This window comes from Polypterus senegalus, unplaced genomic scaffold (assembly GCF_016835505.1).
Source record: "Polypterus senegalus isolate Bchr_013 unplaced genomic scaffold, ASM1683550v1 scaffold_3029, whole genome shotgun sequence".
Classification (NCBI taxonomy): Eukaryota; Metazoa; Chordata; class Cladistia; order Polypteriformes; family Polypteridae; genus Polypterus; species Polypterus senegalus.
In genome coordinates this window covers 7,296-22,020 of record NW_024382473.1, presented here as the reverse complement: position 1 = coordinate 22,020, position 14,725 = coordinate 7,296, and the positions used below count along the sequence as shown (strand labels likewise).

General features: G+C 36.6%; 1 protein-coding gene across 1 annotated transcript; it reads right to left on the bottom strand.

Moving 5' to 3' along the window:
- Positions 1-1,043: 1,043 nt before the first annotated feature.
- Positions 1,044-14,309, bottom strand: LOC120521069 (eukaryotic translation initiation factor 3 subunit F-like). Its single transcript, XM_039742953.1, is given in 9 exon segments — positions 1,044-1,176; positions 2,859-2,972; positions 3,128-3,261; positions 5,183-5,259; positions 5,261-5,272; positions 5,812-5,949; positions 12,783-12,862; positions 13,619-13,689; positions 14,149-14,309. Coding segments are annotated over 9 exon segments (816 nt in total). The 5' UTR covers positions 14,261-14,309; the 3' UTR covers positions 1,044-1,098.
- Between the last annotated feature and the right edge of the window lie 416 nt (positions 14,310-14,725).

Here is a 14,725-nt window from a genome sequence, read left to right as displayed (position 1 = left end):
TAAAGACCATTGTCCTAGAAAGCGCGAACCAGTGAAAAATCTGTGATATATGTTTAGATGTGCTTACATTTAAAATCCGCTGATAGAGTGAAACCCGAAAGTCAAAGCGATATAAAGAGATTACTATATATATATATATATATATATATATATATATATATATATATATATATATATATATATATATATATATATATATAATGTGTGTGTGTGTTTGTATATGTGTTGTTGTATATGTATATGTGTATAGTGTTTACGCACTACTGTTCTAGTGCCCGTTATTCTAACAGGCTTAATGACTATATTATGATATTAAGACATCAGAATCCTATGAAAATTTCCATTTAGACAAAACCTACACAAATATATTTTACATATTTTTTTATTTCACATAATAGATTTGAGTGAACAGGAAAAAGCATAATTTTATAGAACATGTGACTACTAAAGTTGCAGGTTTTGGTAATTACCCCATATCACTGCTGCTCTGTGCTTACTGCTTTAAGTATGCTAAATATTATGCTTGGCAGTTTGTGCAAATGTTGAAGAGTTTATCTTTATACAGCTGTGGAAGTATAAACACATTATTAGTTTTTAATGTACCCAAAGGCCTAATATTGTTTTAGATTAAACCTGATTTATAAAGGCAGGTTTAAGAGTGCAAATGAGCTCAAGGTCCAATTAACACAAAATCAGTTAATGCTCTGTCATGGCAGAACCGTTCCAAAGGAAGGTCACATAGCTAGGACTGCTCAGTGTATAACGGCCTTCTTTCACTAAACATGGTCTCAAAGAATAAACCACTGGCTAGCAATCCATGATAAAAGAATTAAAGATTATGACAGACTATCTTCCTAGCAGTTGTGTGTTACACTAAATGTAAAGACATACTTATAATCATAGCTTTACATTGCAAAACCTTGATGAAATATCAACACATCAGCTTGGCATACACATTAAAACATTTTTGTGCCATAACTGGCATATTATTAAGAGGCATCTGTTAATATAAAATATTTTGTGTTTTAAAAAAGAGACAGATGTTTATGTTAGTGTATAAATTTACTTTATTTGCATGTTTCAGTGGCAAATTAAAAATTACAGACACACCAGTTTCTCATTGAGTGCTATTTGTGCTTGAGTCAGGTTTGAAAGATATGTTACCATCAACAGGTCCTAGAGGGGAAAAAAAATGAACATACAGCTTCAACATTAACTTGTAAAAGTAGCCATAAATGGTTAATAAGAAATCTTTAACAAAACTTCAAAATTCAATATCGAACAATATTTTTGCTGGGAAAAAAGTAAACACAGCCCGAAAAACCATGTTCAGTGGCCCAGCACTTAAAACTAATCTAAATTAACTAAAAATAAATACAGATATCTGTATGAATTCTATTAACAATAAATATAAAAAGTAAATTCATATACTACCCTTCAAAGATTGTGAAATTGGTATGGTTGAGGAAGTCTGCATACCCTAAGGATATTTAAACCTAGGTTGTCAAGAGCCTCGCTTTTCTCTTGTTTAGGCAACTCTTGGAATACAGATTTCACTAGTCAGCCAAACAAAAACAATCCACAACCAACTTCTATGATATCTCAAATTAGAAAAAAATAAAGCCTTCTCTGAAATAGGGTTGAGGCAGCCCAGTCCATAAGAAAGCATTTATCAACAGTACAAGGAGTCATTCAGACTTGGGCTCAAAAGGCAACTTGTGTTGAACACAATGCAGGGTTAATATGGGAGGTAGGTGCAACATTGTAACTTGCATGACAAGCAAATTTTGGCAAGATGGAAGGCCAATGGTGTTAAAAAAGCTTTTGGAATATTATTTTGTTGGTATGGTTTGGCCTAGAGTGCATGTGTGACATCATATGTCCTAGGCCAATACAGTTGCACTAACTGGAATTGCCCAATGGTGTGAATGTACATAATAATATATAATAATAATGTTAATAAATTGTTGTGCTAATTACTGACAATTCATAATGTACACAGACACAAAGTATATGTGGAATCACTGAGGCATAGGCTAACAATAAATTGGCTTTGCATTCTTGAGAGTCTAGCTTAGAGAAACTCAAAGTTGAACAATTATTACCATGTGGTACTGAACTGGTTTAGTTATGTAAGGTCTCATCTTGGTAAATAGGAAACTAAACCAAGTAATGAGGAATTTCTTCATCTGGGCTGAGTAAAGCTGAACTGTTGCCTGTGGTAGAGTTTCTGAGAATCTTAGGAGAGGCTACAGTCTAAATGAGAAGTTATGCAGACCTCAGATAGAAGAAACACTTGCAAATAGCCATGGACAAAATGTGGTTAGCACTAGTCATGATGCAACCTGGGTACCCTTAGTTGAATAAGGGAAAATGCCAAAGGTGCTTCATGCTGCTTCAGACGGATTTAAAAGTACCCAAAAGTCAAAGGCAGAAAGCATCTAACAGGAAATAAATCTATTCCTATGGCAGATATCTTAACAGTGGTCAGCTAAGGCTACTGAGGTAGGGTAACAGTCAAAAATGCTAAAGGAAATACACAGTTCAAGTGTATTTATTAAATTGTCTTTATAGAGCTGCAAGGTACATTCAGATGTAACTGCCATGCTAGAAAAATTTACAGGTGATTCTAATTAATGTGGGATCTTTCACTCAAGCCTCCCGGGGAAAGTATACACTATTAGTTCTAAAGAGGGGAAAATCTGGCTCTGTCCAAAATCAGACTGAGATTTCTATAGTGGTCTTACAGCAGTAGACAATTTCAGTGCTGCCCAGCCTGCTACAAAAACTCTCATCTTCAAAATCAGAAGAAAATTAAGGTATATGTCATTATGTTAAATAAAAAAAGTTTCCCTTACATTTATATTGCTGTTAAGCATACTTTCAAAGTCCTCTGCAGTGATTTTTGGAACTTTATTGACCAAATCCATTAAGAAACGACCAACAGTGTTGTCAGCAGCTATCTTCCCAGACTGTAGAAAAAACAAGACTATTCAGCACACAAAATTACACATTTACCGAAAATATGCATTTTAAAGCAATGCCTCTACAATAAAGGAAACTGGCTGAGGCAACCATGCGCTAGTTTAACTATTTATCAACTGTGTGGCTCATTACAGCAACTCACCAAGACATCCTCAGTGTAAGACAATACGGTTGTCAACATTTCTTGAATGCGAGACGCTGATCCCACCTGTTCCAAGTCTGTGGTCAACCCGTTGGTCCGACTGGGAATATTCCTGGTGCGATGGAGTAGATCCACTAAGAACAAAACAAAAATTTGTGAGAAGCAAAACATACCAAAAAAAAGTCAATGGACATCTAGCCAGTACACACACACATCCAAGTTCCGTGTTGTTCTTCTATTCGACTTTCACATACCACCTTATATGTTATAGTAAACATGTACGTATGAAAGGTATTCTGTAATTTGCTTGTTAACACTAGAATCCCTGAAGCCTACGAAAAAACTTGTAATCCTGGGCCAGCTTAATTTCCGTCACACCTCTCCATTAGCGTCTTTTGTTTTGTAAATATGTCGATTCGCACAACCAGCTTGTTAGTCCATACTGTACAATAAAAAGTGACATTTGATTTGGGTCTGTAACAGCCAGTGTAAATGTACGGTACTTGTAAAGGTTAGCATTTTTTTAATTCAGTTTCAGTCTCTCAGTCACGTTCACACTCCTCCCGATCTGACAGTGCTGTTTTCAAATAAAGATGTGCTATAGTAGAGGTGAACTCAGATGAGGGTTCTACAACGGAGAAAGAGAACAGAAGCTCTCCCTGCAAGAATCATCCACTCACATATAAGAACAATGCAGCCAATGCAGCAGCAGCACCAGACATAAATGCGAAAGATGGCACAGTTTGGAAGCAGCAACAGGTTGGCCATCATCCTTCCAGTCAATCTGCCACACGCATGTCCTTCAATGAAATAGCAGGGCTTACTGGTATCATGCAAAGCTCTGTATATGTTACTTATATAAATGCCATATCAAATGTTGTTTACCTATATTTACTTATCTTCCTACAGCATAAAGTTACGAGTAGACTGCAGAGCTTCCTGTGTTTGATCGACATGGCATGCTGACAAAGTACATGTGCAATGCCACTCTTTATTGAGGAAAAGATCAGTTACAAAAAGTGGGATGACAGCTTCCACCTGCAGCTATAGACACAAGTATGCGAGCAACTCTCCACTCAGATCAAATGTATGTTTTTATTGTACTGTATAAATAGTAACAATAAGAGCAGCTCACTACTCAAAACAGTAACTCTGGGAAGTGGCCAGAATTGAACCAGTGACCTCTTGAATATGATTCAGCAGTTTTTACCGTTGTACCACCCAACCGGTCGTATCAACATTGTACCCTAACCCGATTTCCTTTTCTCCTGTTATATTCTTGGATAAAACTGCACTTGTTCTGTTATACATGTACCTTTTGTGAAAGTGCTTATTTGATATTTGGACTTCAGGCTTCACACATCATACACTTCATGTCAAAATTTTGTCGTTAGTACTATAACATGAAAAAAGTTTGTGTTCAATATTTCTTGCATTTCCTGTCATCCTACATTTACATAGAGTGTTGTAGACACGTAACACACATGAAATGCATGTTTTCCAAATAATATATTATTTACCGTATACAAATCCAAGCTCCTCACACCCAGATGAAAAGCCTTGAGCTAGGAGAACTTTTCCTTGCCAAGTTCAGCTGCAGCGGTGGGGGATGGGAATAGCACGCTGACCAACACATTTACAATACAAAAGACGCTAATGGAGAGGTGCGAAGGAATTTAAGGTGGCCCAGAATTAAGACTTTTTTTTGTAGGCTTCACAGATTCTTGTGTTAAACAAAATCTAGTGAAGCTAAAGATATATCCTTAACTCCGTTTTCACTATAGCATGTAATCAATGCCAACAATATAAATAAAATTTCTAGATTAAGGCTATAAGAATAAATAAAAAGATCAGCACTTGACCACTGCCAACCATAGACCACCCAATAAAAATAAATAGCTCACCAAGGTTATTAGTAAAACTGGCAGCCATTTACTAAAACTATAAACAAATAATCACTGCGCGATAAATTACTCCTATGTAACAAAATTGTTAATTTGCAATATTAATAATTCTTAGCCCTAGAGAGATTAGGTTAATAGTGGAAAGACTTACCTCCAATCCTCTCAGTATCATAATAGACATATTTAGTTGTTAATGGAGTAAACATCACACCAACAGTCTTTCCAGGTACCCATCTGAGCACTAAAACAAGAAGATAACTCAGTTTTCTAAGCAGTTTTCTATATATAATCTAAATCAGGTGCTCAAATTAGGTACACTAAAAAACATTAACTGGTAGATTTCATTGGCAAAAGACAAGCATCTGCTTATTGAATGAATTGAAAGCTTCAAAGAAATTATAGTTTTATCTATAAGGTAGTTAATTCACATATGAAAACAGAGGTTTCGAGTTAAAGTCTCACTGCTCATGGTGAGTGGAGAGGGGTTACATCGTGATTAGCACATGCAAGTAAGAGTTTCACTGCATACATGTGACAATACCATAATTATGACTATGAATATAGTAGGCTAAGAGGTCTGACAAAATCTAATACATCTGTTTCCATTTTTGTACACTTCATGTAGCTTAATCAAAAGTAACTCATGGTGTAACGTGTCCTCCATAAGTCAAATTTGCCATTTTTTGTTGTAGGCTTGGGTAACACAGATTACAGATGAAAAAATGAAGTGTAGAATATTCAGATGAAACTAAAACCAATTTACAGTGTCCTTAAACTTACCTGACATATGCACGAATATTCATTCTTCCACTTTGTAAGGCAGTGTCTACTGTAAGGTGAACTGGGTTCTGTGCTTCCCGGCTGTAATACTCATGAATTAAAACAGAGTGTTCTGTGATATCATACCCTGTAGCATACCTAGTGAAAGTCACAAGTAATTTACTTCATTACAAATAAAAATTTGAATCCTGTAGAAATGTCTACACCATAAAAAGAATAAACACTTCATGAATAAAATTAAAAATGTTATATTTATAATATTCAAATGTAAACAGTTATACGAGGATGACAAATATGTAGTATCAAATCACTGGCAGAAAGAAAACAATTTAAAAAATACCTACACATTTATAAATCTTATTACCAACAGTTATTTAAAAGAAATACATGTTGATAACTCCTATGTTTAGTTTGCAATAGCAGATTAAGAAAAGCGCAGTTACAGAGATGAACACCGACAGCACTGCATTGCGTTGCGTTTAAAACTACACTGTACCCTGTGAATATCAAAGACAATGGAAAGAATTTACGAAACAATGAGAGAGAAAGAGAAACTGACAGGCAGCTTCAATTGATATAGCAAATACTGTATTGTAAAGAGGGAACATTTTCTGAAATGCATAATTTACACTAACAATCCATTTTACACTGGTAATATATTAAAAGATTTCTTTCATTGCATCCGGAAGTAGAAATCTTTTAAGCAGCGAGTTGCTGAAAGTAAATCATACATTACCTAAAGATCAGTTTTGGAGAGTGTGTTTTAAGTGGTAGATCTCATTTAGACAGTTCCAGTAAAGATATTACCCAAATGATGTACCCCATCCCAAAAAAAAAAAATCTATTTGTAACATAAAACCCTTCCTTTTTGTTAAGACTGATCAAATAACAACTTAACATTTCTCCCAAAGCTCTGACCAGCAGAAACTGGCACAAAAAGAATGAAGTAGGGAGGTGTGACGACACAAATGGTAACTTCCAAAACTGCCAGAACAGAACACAGAAAACAGAATAATTTCATCCAATAATATTTCCTTCAGCTGAAAAATCAGAACAAAAAGCCAAATTAGGCTTTATTTAAGCCCATTCAGGAAAAAGTTAAATGATGGAGAATTGCAAAGTAAGGCTTAAAATGTTTGCCTATGTGGGCATGACCAAACTTCCATTTTCTAGAAAAAAAGCCTGACATTTGGGGGGGTAGGGGAAAGCCTGACATTTGAAAAGAAAGGATTTTCTTGCACCTTGGACTGTTCAAAATGAGCAAGTGTCCTTTATTAATTATACAGTGGTGCGTTGACTTACAAGTTTAATTTGTTCCGTAACGGAGCTCATAACTCAAATTACTCATATGTCAATTTTCCCCATTGAAATGAACTAAAATGGCATTAATCCGTTCCGGACCCCCAAAAAACACTGCAATTTTTTGTTACATGTTTTTAAATAAGAAAAATTTACTTATAAATAATGAATATTGTATAAAAACACAATACAATAGAATGTACTGCAATAAACTGGTTTTAGGTATAATGTACAGCATTTACAGTACCTTGGAGATCAGACGACTTGAAGATATTGACAGAGGTGGAGGAGAAAGGCTGAACTGCTTATTCGCCGATTTTTGCCCTTTTCGCCACACCTTCCTCACTTTCATCTGCATGGGTATTTTTTTTGTGACTTAAAGGCTCTGGGGTTTTCCGAATGATAAATGGGCAGTGGTTTAATCTTGCAGCTGCCGCACGCATGCCTGACAATGGAACGAATGCCGGTCCCCTTTTTAAAATTCTCGAATCAGCCCCGACTGGCTTTAAACGGCTCGCCCGATGCCTTGTCCGTTGAAGTGCCTGGTGTCTGCTGCAACAAATCAGCGTAAAAAGCTTGTGCCTTCACGCAGATTATAGCCTCCGTCATGGTATCTCCTGCGAACTACTTCTCCATCAACCACACCATCAGCAGCTTCTCCATATTTTCATGGAAAGATGTCCGCTGTTTAGAAATTATTTTAATGCCCTTGGCTGGCATTATAGCCTTTATCGGCTCCTTCTGCTTCAGTATGGTGCAGATTGTAGAAGTGCTACTCTCGTACTGCTTCACCAAGTCGACTACACGCACACCTTGGTCATGTTTTTTGATAATTTCTTTCTTAAATTTAATGCACATCATCCGTTTCTTCATCTCAGCACTATCCTTTGCACTCACATTTTTTTTAGGCCCATAGTTGGAAAAACAAAGTTTTGCAAGCACAAATGCGAGCACAACACTGATGCTTCCATTGCAAGCTACCACTTAATAGGGCTGCAACTAATGATTATTTTGGTAGTTGACTAATCGTTCAATTTGTTTTTCAATTACTCACAATTATTTCATGCCTGACTATTTTGATGCCTGCGACCTGTGGTTGCACATCCTGTTCTGGGCTCCAGTGCATGTCTTACCTCATCTGCTCACGTCTGTCCACTTGTGAATGTCACCCTGATGTCTCTGCATTAACATGATTAAAACTAATAATAATCAAATTACAATAACCAGTGAAACATTTGAATTTTAAAATAATCAGATGTTTTATAGTAGTGTGACCAACACAATAAAAAAGAAATACATTAAACAATACAAACTAAAGTGCACATAGTCTTTAAACAAAAAAAGTGCATTTAACTTAACCAAAAATGGCCACTGGCGTGTTTTGAAGTCCAAATGTTTAAATAAAGCTTCAATACAAACGAAATAATAATGTACAGTTTATAAAAGATTCAGTTCATATATTCCTGATTGCAGTGCAGGAACATGAGCATTTTGACATGCTCTGGTGTGAGGCTGCCTCTCTTCTTTGAGACAATGTTCCCAGCTGCTGAGAAGAGACTCTCAAAGATAGCAGGAATACACAAGAATGATTTTGCAGACAGAGAAAGATGTTTTAATCATCACACTCGGAAGGAGAAGTGTTGTAGTTTACCACATCATGTACTATATTATGCCAAAATAAAAAAATAACGGACTAAAATATGTAACAAGCTAATTACTGATATACCCCAAAACACAAGTTACCTAACGTTAGTTAGAGATGGTTTACTATTCATGTGAACTCAAATATTATACAAAAAAAGAAAAAAAAAAAAACTAGGACAGCTCAGCTACTCCTATTCATTCGTTTACTATAGCTCCAACCATGTTAGCAAACATAACTGAAATTATATTCACTTAACCCTTAAACCACAACAACCGGCTAGAGTCGGTTTACAGCGCAATTTGAAGCACGCCGGCCGAGTATATGCGGTGACATAAATTCGGCAATGTACATTCATTGAACTCCACAACCGGCTAAAGTTGCTTCTCAGTGCAATTTGCCAGCAAAGTAAATTTGGCGACATACATGCAATGAACCCTGCAACCTGGTATATTTGTTTCACAGAGCAATTTGGCAACACGCCAGAGCTGATCAGTCAGTGCCGTACATTAGTTGAGCAACCAGCTCATGAGCACTGCCAGCCCCGGCAGAACTCCAGCCTCACTGTCTCTAGGATTCAGCCGCTGCACTAGACGAGCCTGCAATCATCAGCGTTTACCTCTGTGTGTTTGCTTGTCAGCCAGTTCAAGTGCAGCTGGCTCAGTGATTTACTGAATTTCATCAATTGGCTTCAGTTGCACCTTGAACATATAATAGATTGCTGCAGTAGTTTTTTTTTAATATAATTGTTACAGTTCATTTGCAGTGTGTAAAATGATCAGTGTTGCAGTAATTGTGATGCTCTTTGCATGAGAAAAAACATGTGTTCCATTAAAATTTCACATTTTCTTTGTGAATTGTGATGTTTACTTAAAAACTGCAGCTAAAAAGTATTTGGCGTCCAGGGGTGCATTAACCCACAAGTATGTGTAGGTTTAAGGGTTAACTATCATTGTCGAAACCTTGATATACACATTATAGTACAAACATCAACGTTAACACGACACTAACTTTACTCGCTAAAACTTACCCCTCAAAAGACGGCGGCATCACAGCTCCAGGATGCTTGCGTTTCAGATGCTTATGCATTGCGGTGGTGCTGCCGTGAAAAGACAGCTCCGCTTTGAATAATCTGCATTCAACTTTTTTTCTTTTTCGATGAAGTGCTCCCACACTTTTAGAAAGTTTGTCTCAATTTTTTTCCATCTCCTTCCCCTTCTCTATCCGACGCAGCCCATTGCAACCATGTTTATTTTCCTCTACATTCTTCTTCGTTGGTAGGACTGTGTGCAGTCTTGACAAACAATAACAAACGATACTGCCCCAAGATGTTCATGTAGTGCATTGCAGTTACAAAAACCAATATGGTTCTTTGTGACTTGAGCCTCTATTGAAGGTTCTTTTTATGACGCATTGACAACAAAAAATTTGCGTCACCGATTTTTTGTAGTCGACGTTGTCGATTACCCGTTGCAGCCCTACCGCTTAAAGTGAACAAGTGAGACACGGGATGCTGGGCGGATGTTGCGGCGTTAACTGTGGCGTTCGCTGCGTGAACTAGTGGTGGGGTGTCTGAAGGTGGCTCATAACCCTAATTTTAGCTCCCAACTCAAAGAAAAAAAATCGTCCGAGAGACGGCTCGCATCTCAAAAACCTCAGTTGGGACACTCGTAAGTCAAGGTACCACTGTACTAGGATTTAATGTGGCAGCTAAATTAAAAGAGGTACAGAAACAGAGAAGTGATGTGGTGTAAGGGCTCATTTATACTTCACACTCAGAACGCGTACGCGTCCGCATCATGGCTGCCACGTGTTCCCAGCGTTCATTTCACGCGTCCTCTGAGCAGGTCCTCAGAAATTAACGCGACGCGTGCGCGAGTTGCAGTACCAGTAAAAGTCGGGGCGAGTGTGCTAAAAGTCGGAACGCGTGACGTCAGAGTCTCTGTTTACTATCTACATGTGACAGCAAGCCTCTATGGAGATCCTTCGATGTGCGCGCTTTGCTGTTTGATGAATGGTTCAAAGTGTTGAAGGAAAATGGCGACATACAGATGCATTCGTGGTGCTTTTATATTCAAGCGTCGCATATTCCCGATCGTAATGATACGATACATTTTAAAAGTCTCACATACCATCTTTTGTGCCGTCTATTTTTTATTTTTTTACTTTACCTGCTGTCAGGTACAAAAGCTCATATGATGAAAACTGGGATATGGCGTTCTGACGGTCTGCTTTAATAATAAAGTAAACTCTGAGGTTAAAGTGGACATTTGAGATTAAAGCGAAATTTCCACTTTAATCCTAAAATACGTTTTCACCGTGTCTTATTTTTTCTCAGTGGCTCAAATACAGCTATACATTATGTTGCCGATGTGAAGTTGCAAAAAATAAAAATAGGCGGCACTGAGACTTTTAAAATGTATCGTGTCATTACGATCGGGAATATCGCGACGCTTGAATATAAAAGCACCACAAATGCATTTGTATGTCGGCATTTTGCTTCACCACATCGAAGCATCCATCCCGTAGGATCGGCATAGAGGCTTTCTGTCACATGTAGATCGTTCCCGAATGTAATGATACGATACATTTTAAAAGTCTCACATACCATCTTTTGTGTCGTCTTTTTTAACTTTTTTATTTTTGCAACTTAACAACAGCAACATAATGTATAGCGTATATTTGAACCACTGAGAAAAATAAAAAAGGACACGGTGAAAACGTATTTTGTGATTAAAGTGGAAATTTCGTTTTAATCTCGAATTGTCCACTTTAACCTCAGAGTTTACTTTATCATTAAAGCAGACCGTCGAACGTCATCCCAGTTTTAATCGCTACAAGCTTCTTGGACCTGACAGCTGCGGCAACAGCAAAGATCACCACACAGAACAAATTAAATGTATGATATTCCAACTCTCTGCACATTTAGAATCTTTAGATTCATACTTGATATCACTTTCATGATGAAATTCATTAAAGTGTGTATGTTACATTTTACATATAATTTCATTTAAATAATGAATACTGTTAATAATTACACACATGGGGTGACACGGTGGCGGAGCAATAGCACTGCTGTCTCGCAGGGAGTTACGTTTACTGGTATTTCCTGCTTGTATTCCACACTGTGCTCCGGTTTCCTTCCAAAGATAAGCAGATTTGGGGATTTGGTGCCGCTAAAATGACGCTAGTGTATGTGTGCTTGTATTCACCTTGCGATGAGCGGAGACCTCGTCCAGGGATTGTTTCTCAGTCGTGCCCAATGCTTGTTGGAATGGACACATCTCTGGATTGATGGATTTAATCAATAAACATCCTTTTCACAGACAATTGCGTAAGGTGTTATCGAATTTAATAGGTGTTTTAGGCAATTCACAACACAGAGAAGCCAAACATGTTCTCACCGTGATAATATCTCGCACTGCCACCTGGTGGACTCCTCCAGATTTACGTAAAGTACGCAGCAAGTATAAACACTTCAACGCTGAGCAGGAGCGTCCGCTGCAACATGTCGCCGTGAAGTATAAATGAGCCCTAAGACATCTCCTTATGGTATTAAATTCATAGGAAATACCAATCAATGAGTATGCATACATTTACATCACAATATTGATAACAAGGCTAAAATCATGCTATGCAAAAAACACAACTAAAAATACTGCTAAATAGTAGTTCCTCCTTTATAATACTTCACGGAAAAAGCAGTTTAATACATGTAATATTTCTGGTGGATTTACAAAATATTTTTTTGTTTTGGTAATGTATTTTGCACTATATAATGGAAGTTAATGAACACAATAATAATGCTTAACTATATAATGTAAGTTAATAAACAAAATAAGAATGCTTACTCATTTTAATCTATTATTTATGTAAATTTAGGCTCAAATTTGAAAATTATCCGATTTTGTAGAAAACTCCCTAAAGCGGATTATTGACCTGTAGAGATTGCCAGTAAAAACCCTACAACCTTCTAAAATGGAAAATAATTGTAAGAATATATAAAAATTGAAGAACAAAAAAACATTACCAGCCTACAATAACTTCACTGGGGGAGACCTTCTTGTGGAGCTCATACATGTTCTTTGCAAACTCCATGTCAACTGCTACCTGTGGCAAAAATGAGCCAGCAAGTTAGTATTTTAAGTAAAATTTTCTATTATTTGAACTAAAACACGTTTTAATAAACTTCTTTATATATGTATTATCAATTTAAACAAAGGTTTATGCAAAAAGATGCAGATCTACATGTCAATATCTACTATGGTCATTTGTGTAATGCTTCTTAATAAAGATATAGGTTGTGGAACTGGGGAAAAAATAAGTGCAAGATAAAAAGTGAAAGGGTACACAGTGACAAATTAAGTTTAGAATGGGGGGAAAAAAGAAAACATAGTAGAAGTGGTGTGTCTGAATAAGTCTGGAACTTCTCCAAAAATTCATAAAATGTAGCAAAAGTAGAGGACTTTCACGTGTACAATACCAATTTCACAGAGTGTAGTTCTATAAATTAATTTCAAGAGCGCTTTAAAGCAATTCTAAATTAAAATTGTAAAATGTTTCCAAAATTGATATTCAACAAAACACAGAGTATGGATACGTTGGAGGATTCATTAATACAAATGTGAGTGGCGATTCTTCTCTGTGATTTCATTACACGGTATGAAAGTTATGTATTGTGAATTGCTATAGTGTTTACTGGAGACTACACTACATTATCTTGAATGGACTAAAACAATCGCAGGCTCCTTTTAAACATGGCCTTTAAAAATGGGTGTAGGCAGTAGTAGCAATAATTATATTATCAAAGTATCAATAATCATTATTGACACGTGTGCAGAGTACAGTGAAGTTCTAACGGCTTACCTCATCTTCGGACTCGTTGTGTGGAACAGAGAAGCAATTGGTAACTTCGACTGTATGCTTATCGATGGTTCCTGTCAATAACAAACATTTTTTAGCATGTTTTTACCTTAATGTCGTTTCTGAATGCAAAACTAATTTGAAAAGCTCACTTTTAGAGAGAGAACTCGTTAGCAACGTTCTAGAAAAAATACATCCCTTGTATTTTACACTTAACAATTAAGTAATTAATTTAAAAAGAATTTTATTCTGCGGTTAAACTAACCGTTACGTGACTAATACATGCCTCTTTGTCCGATATTAAACACAGACATTTTAAAAAGATTCCTGTACTCAAAAGAGAAGTAAATACTTACTTATAGTCGTGTCACTGCTTAACATAAATCGCAACAAAAAAACTCTACCAACGACGAAAACCTACCGGCTACATTGTACTTTAACGTCACATTTACTACCGGCTCCATTTCCTCAAACCTGAATACCCGCCGAGGTCTCCTCCTGAGCCACCACCGATAAACCTGGTCACGTCTTACCGAGCAGTGTCCCGATAACTCGACAAGCTCCTTCATTGCGTCGCTCATAAGAGTCAACAATGGAAGCAAGAACCACCGGATGAATCTTCACTATGGGCCCGTATACCGACATCTTCGGCTGCAAAAAGAAAAGGAAGAAAACAACGTGTCGAAGCGAACACGCTAAGAGACATACTATGGCACATATGACGTAAATGTTATTCCGCCACCTGCCGGAAGGAGGCTAGTTTTGGCTACTGCAAGTAGCATCCATAAAGTGACTGAATCTTCATTTTCAAACCCAATTGTAGATCGCGTGCACAGTCACGATTACTTAAAATGTAACTATTTCTTGTCACGTTATTTAACGTGTTATATACATATTTTCAGTTTTAAAATAAATACAATCCAAGTTTTATGACACAATCCTTTCTGTTAGTTATACAGTATATCTATCGTATTTAAGTGTGCATTGTTTATTTTTGTGTATTATTTATGCATTATTGTTATCTAAATTTGATTTATTTTTCTTTGCATGTAACTACTTCTTTGACATCTTATAAAACAGATTGAGCTACGTCCTTTATATGAAAATATG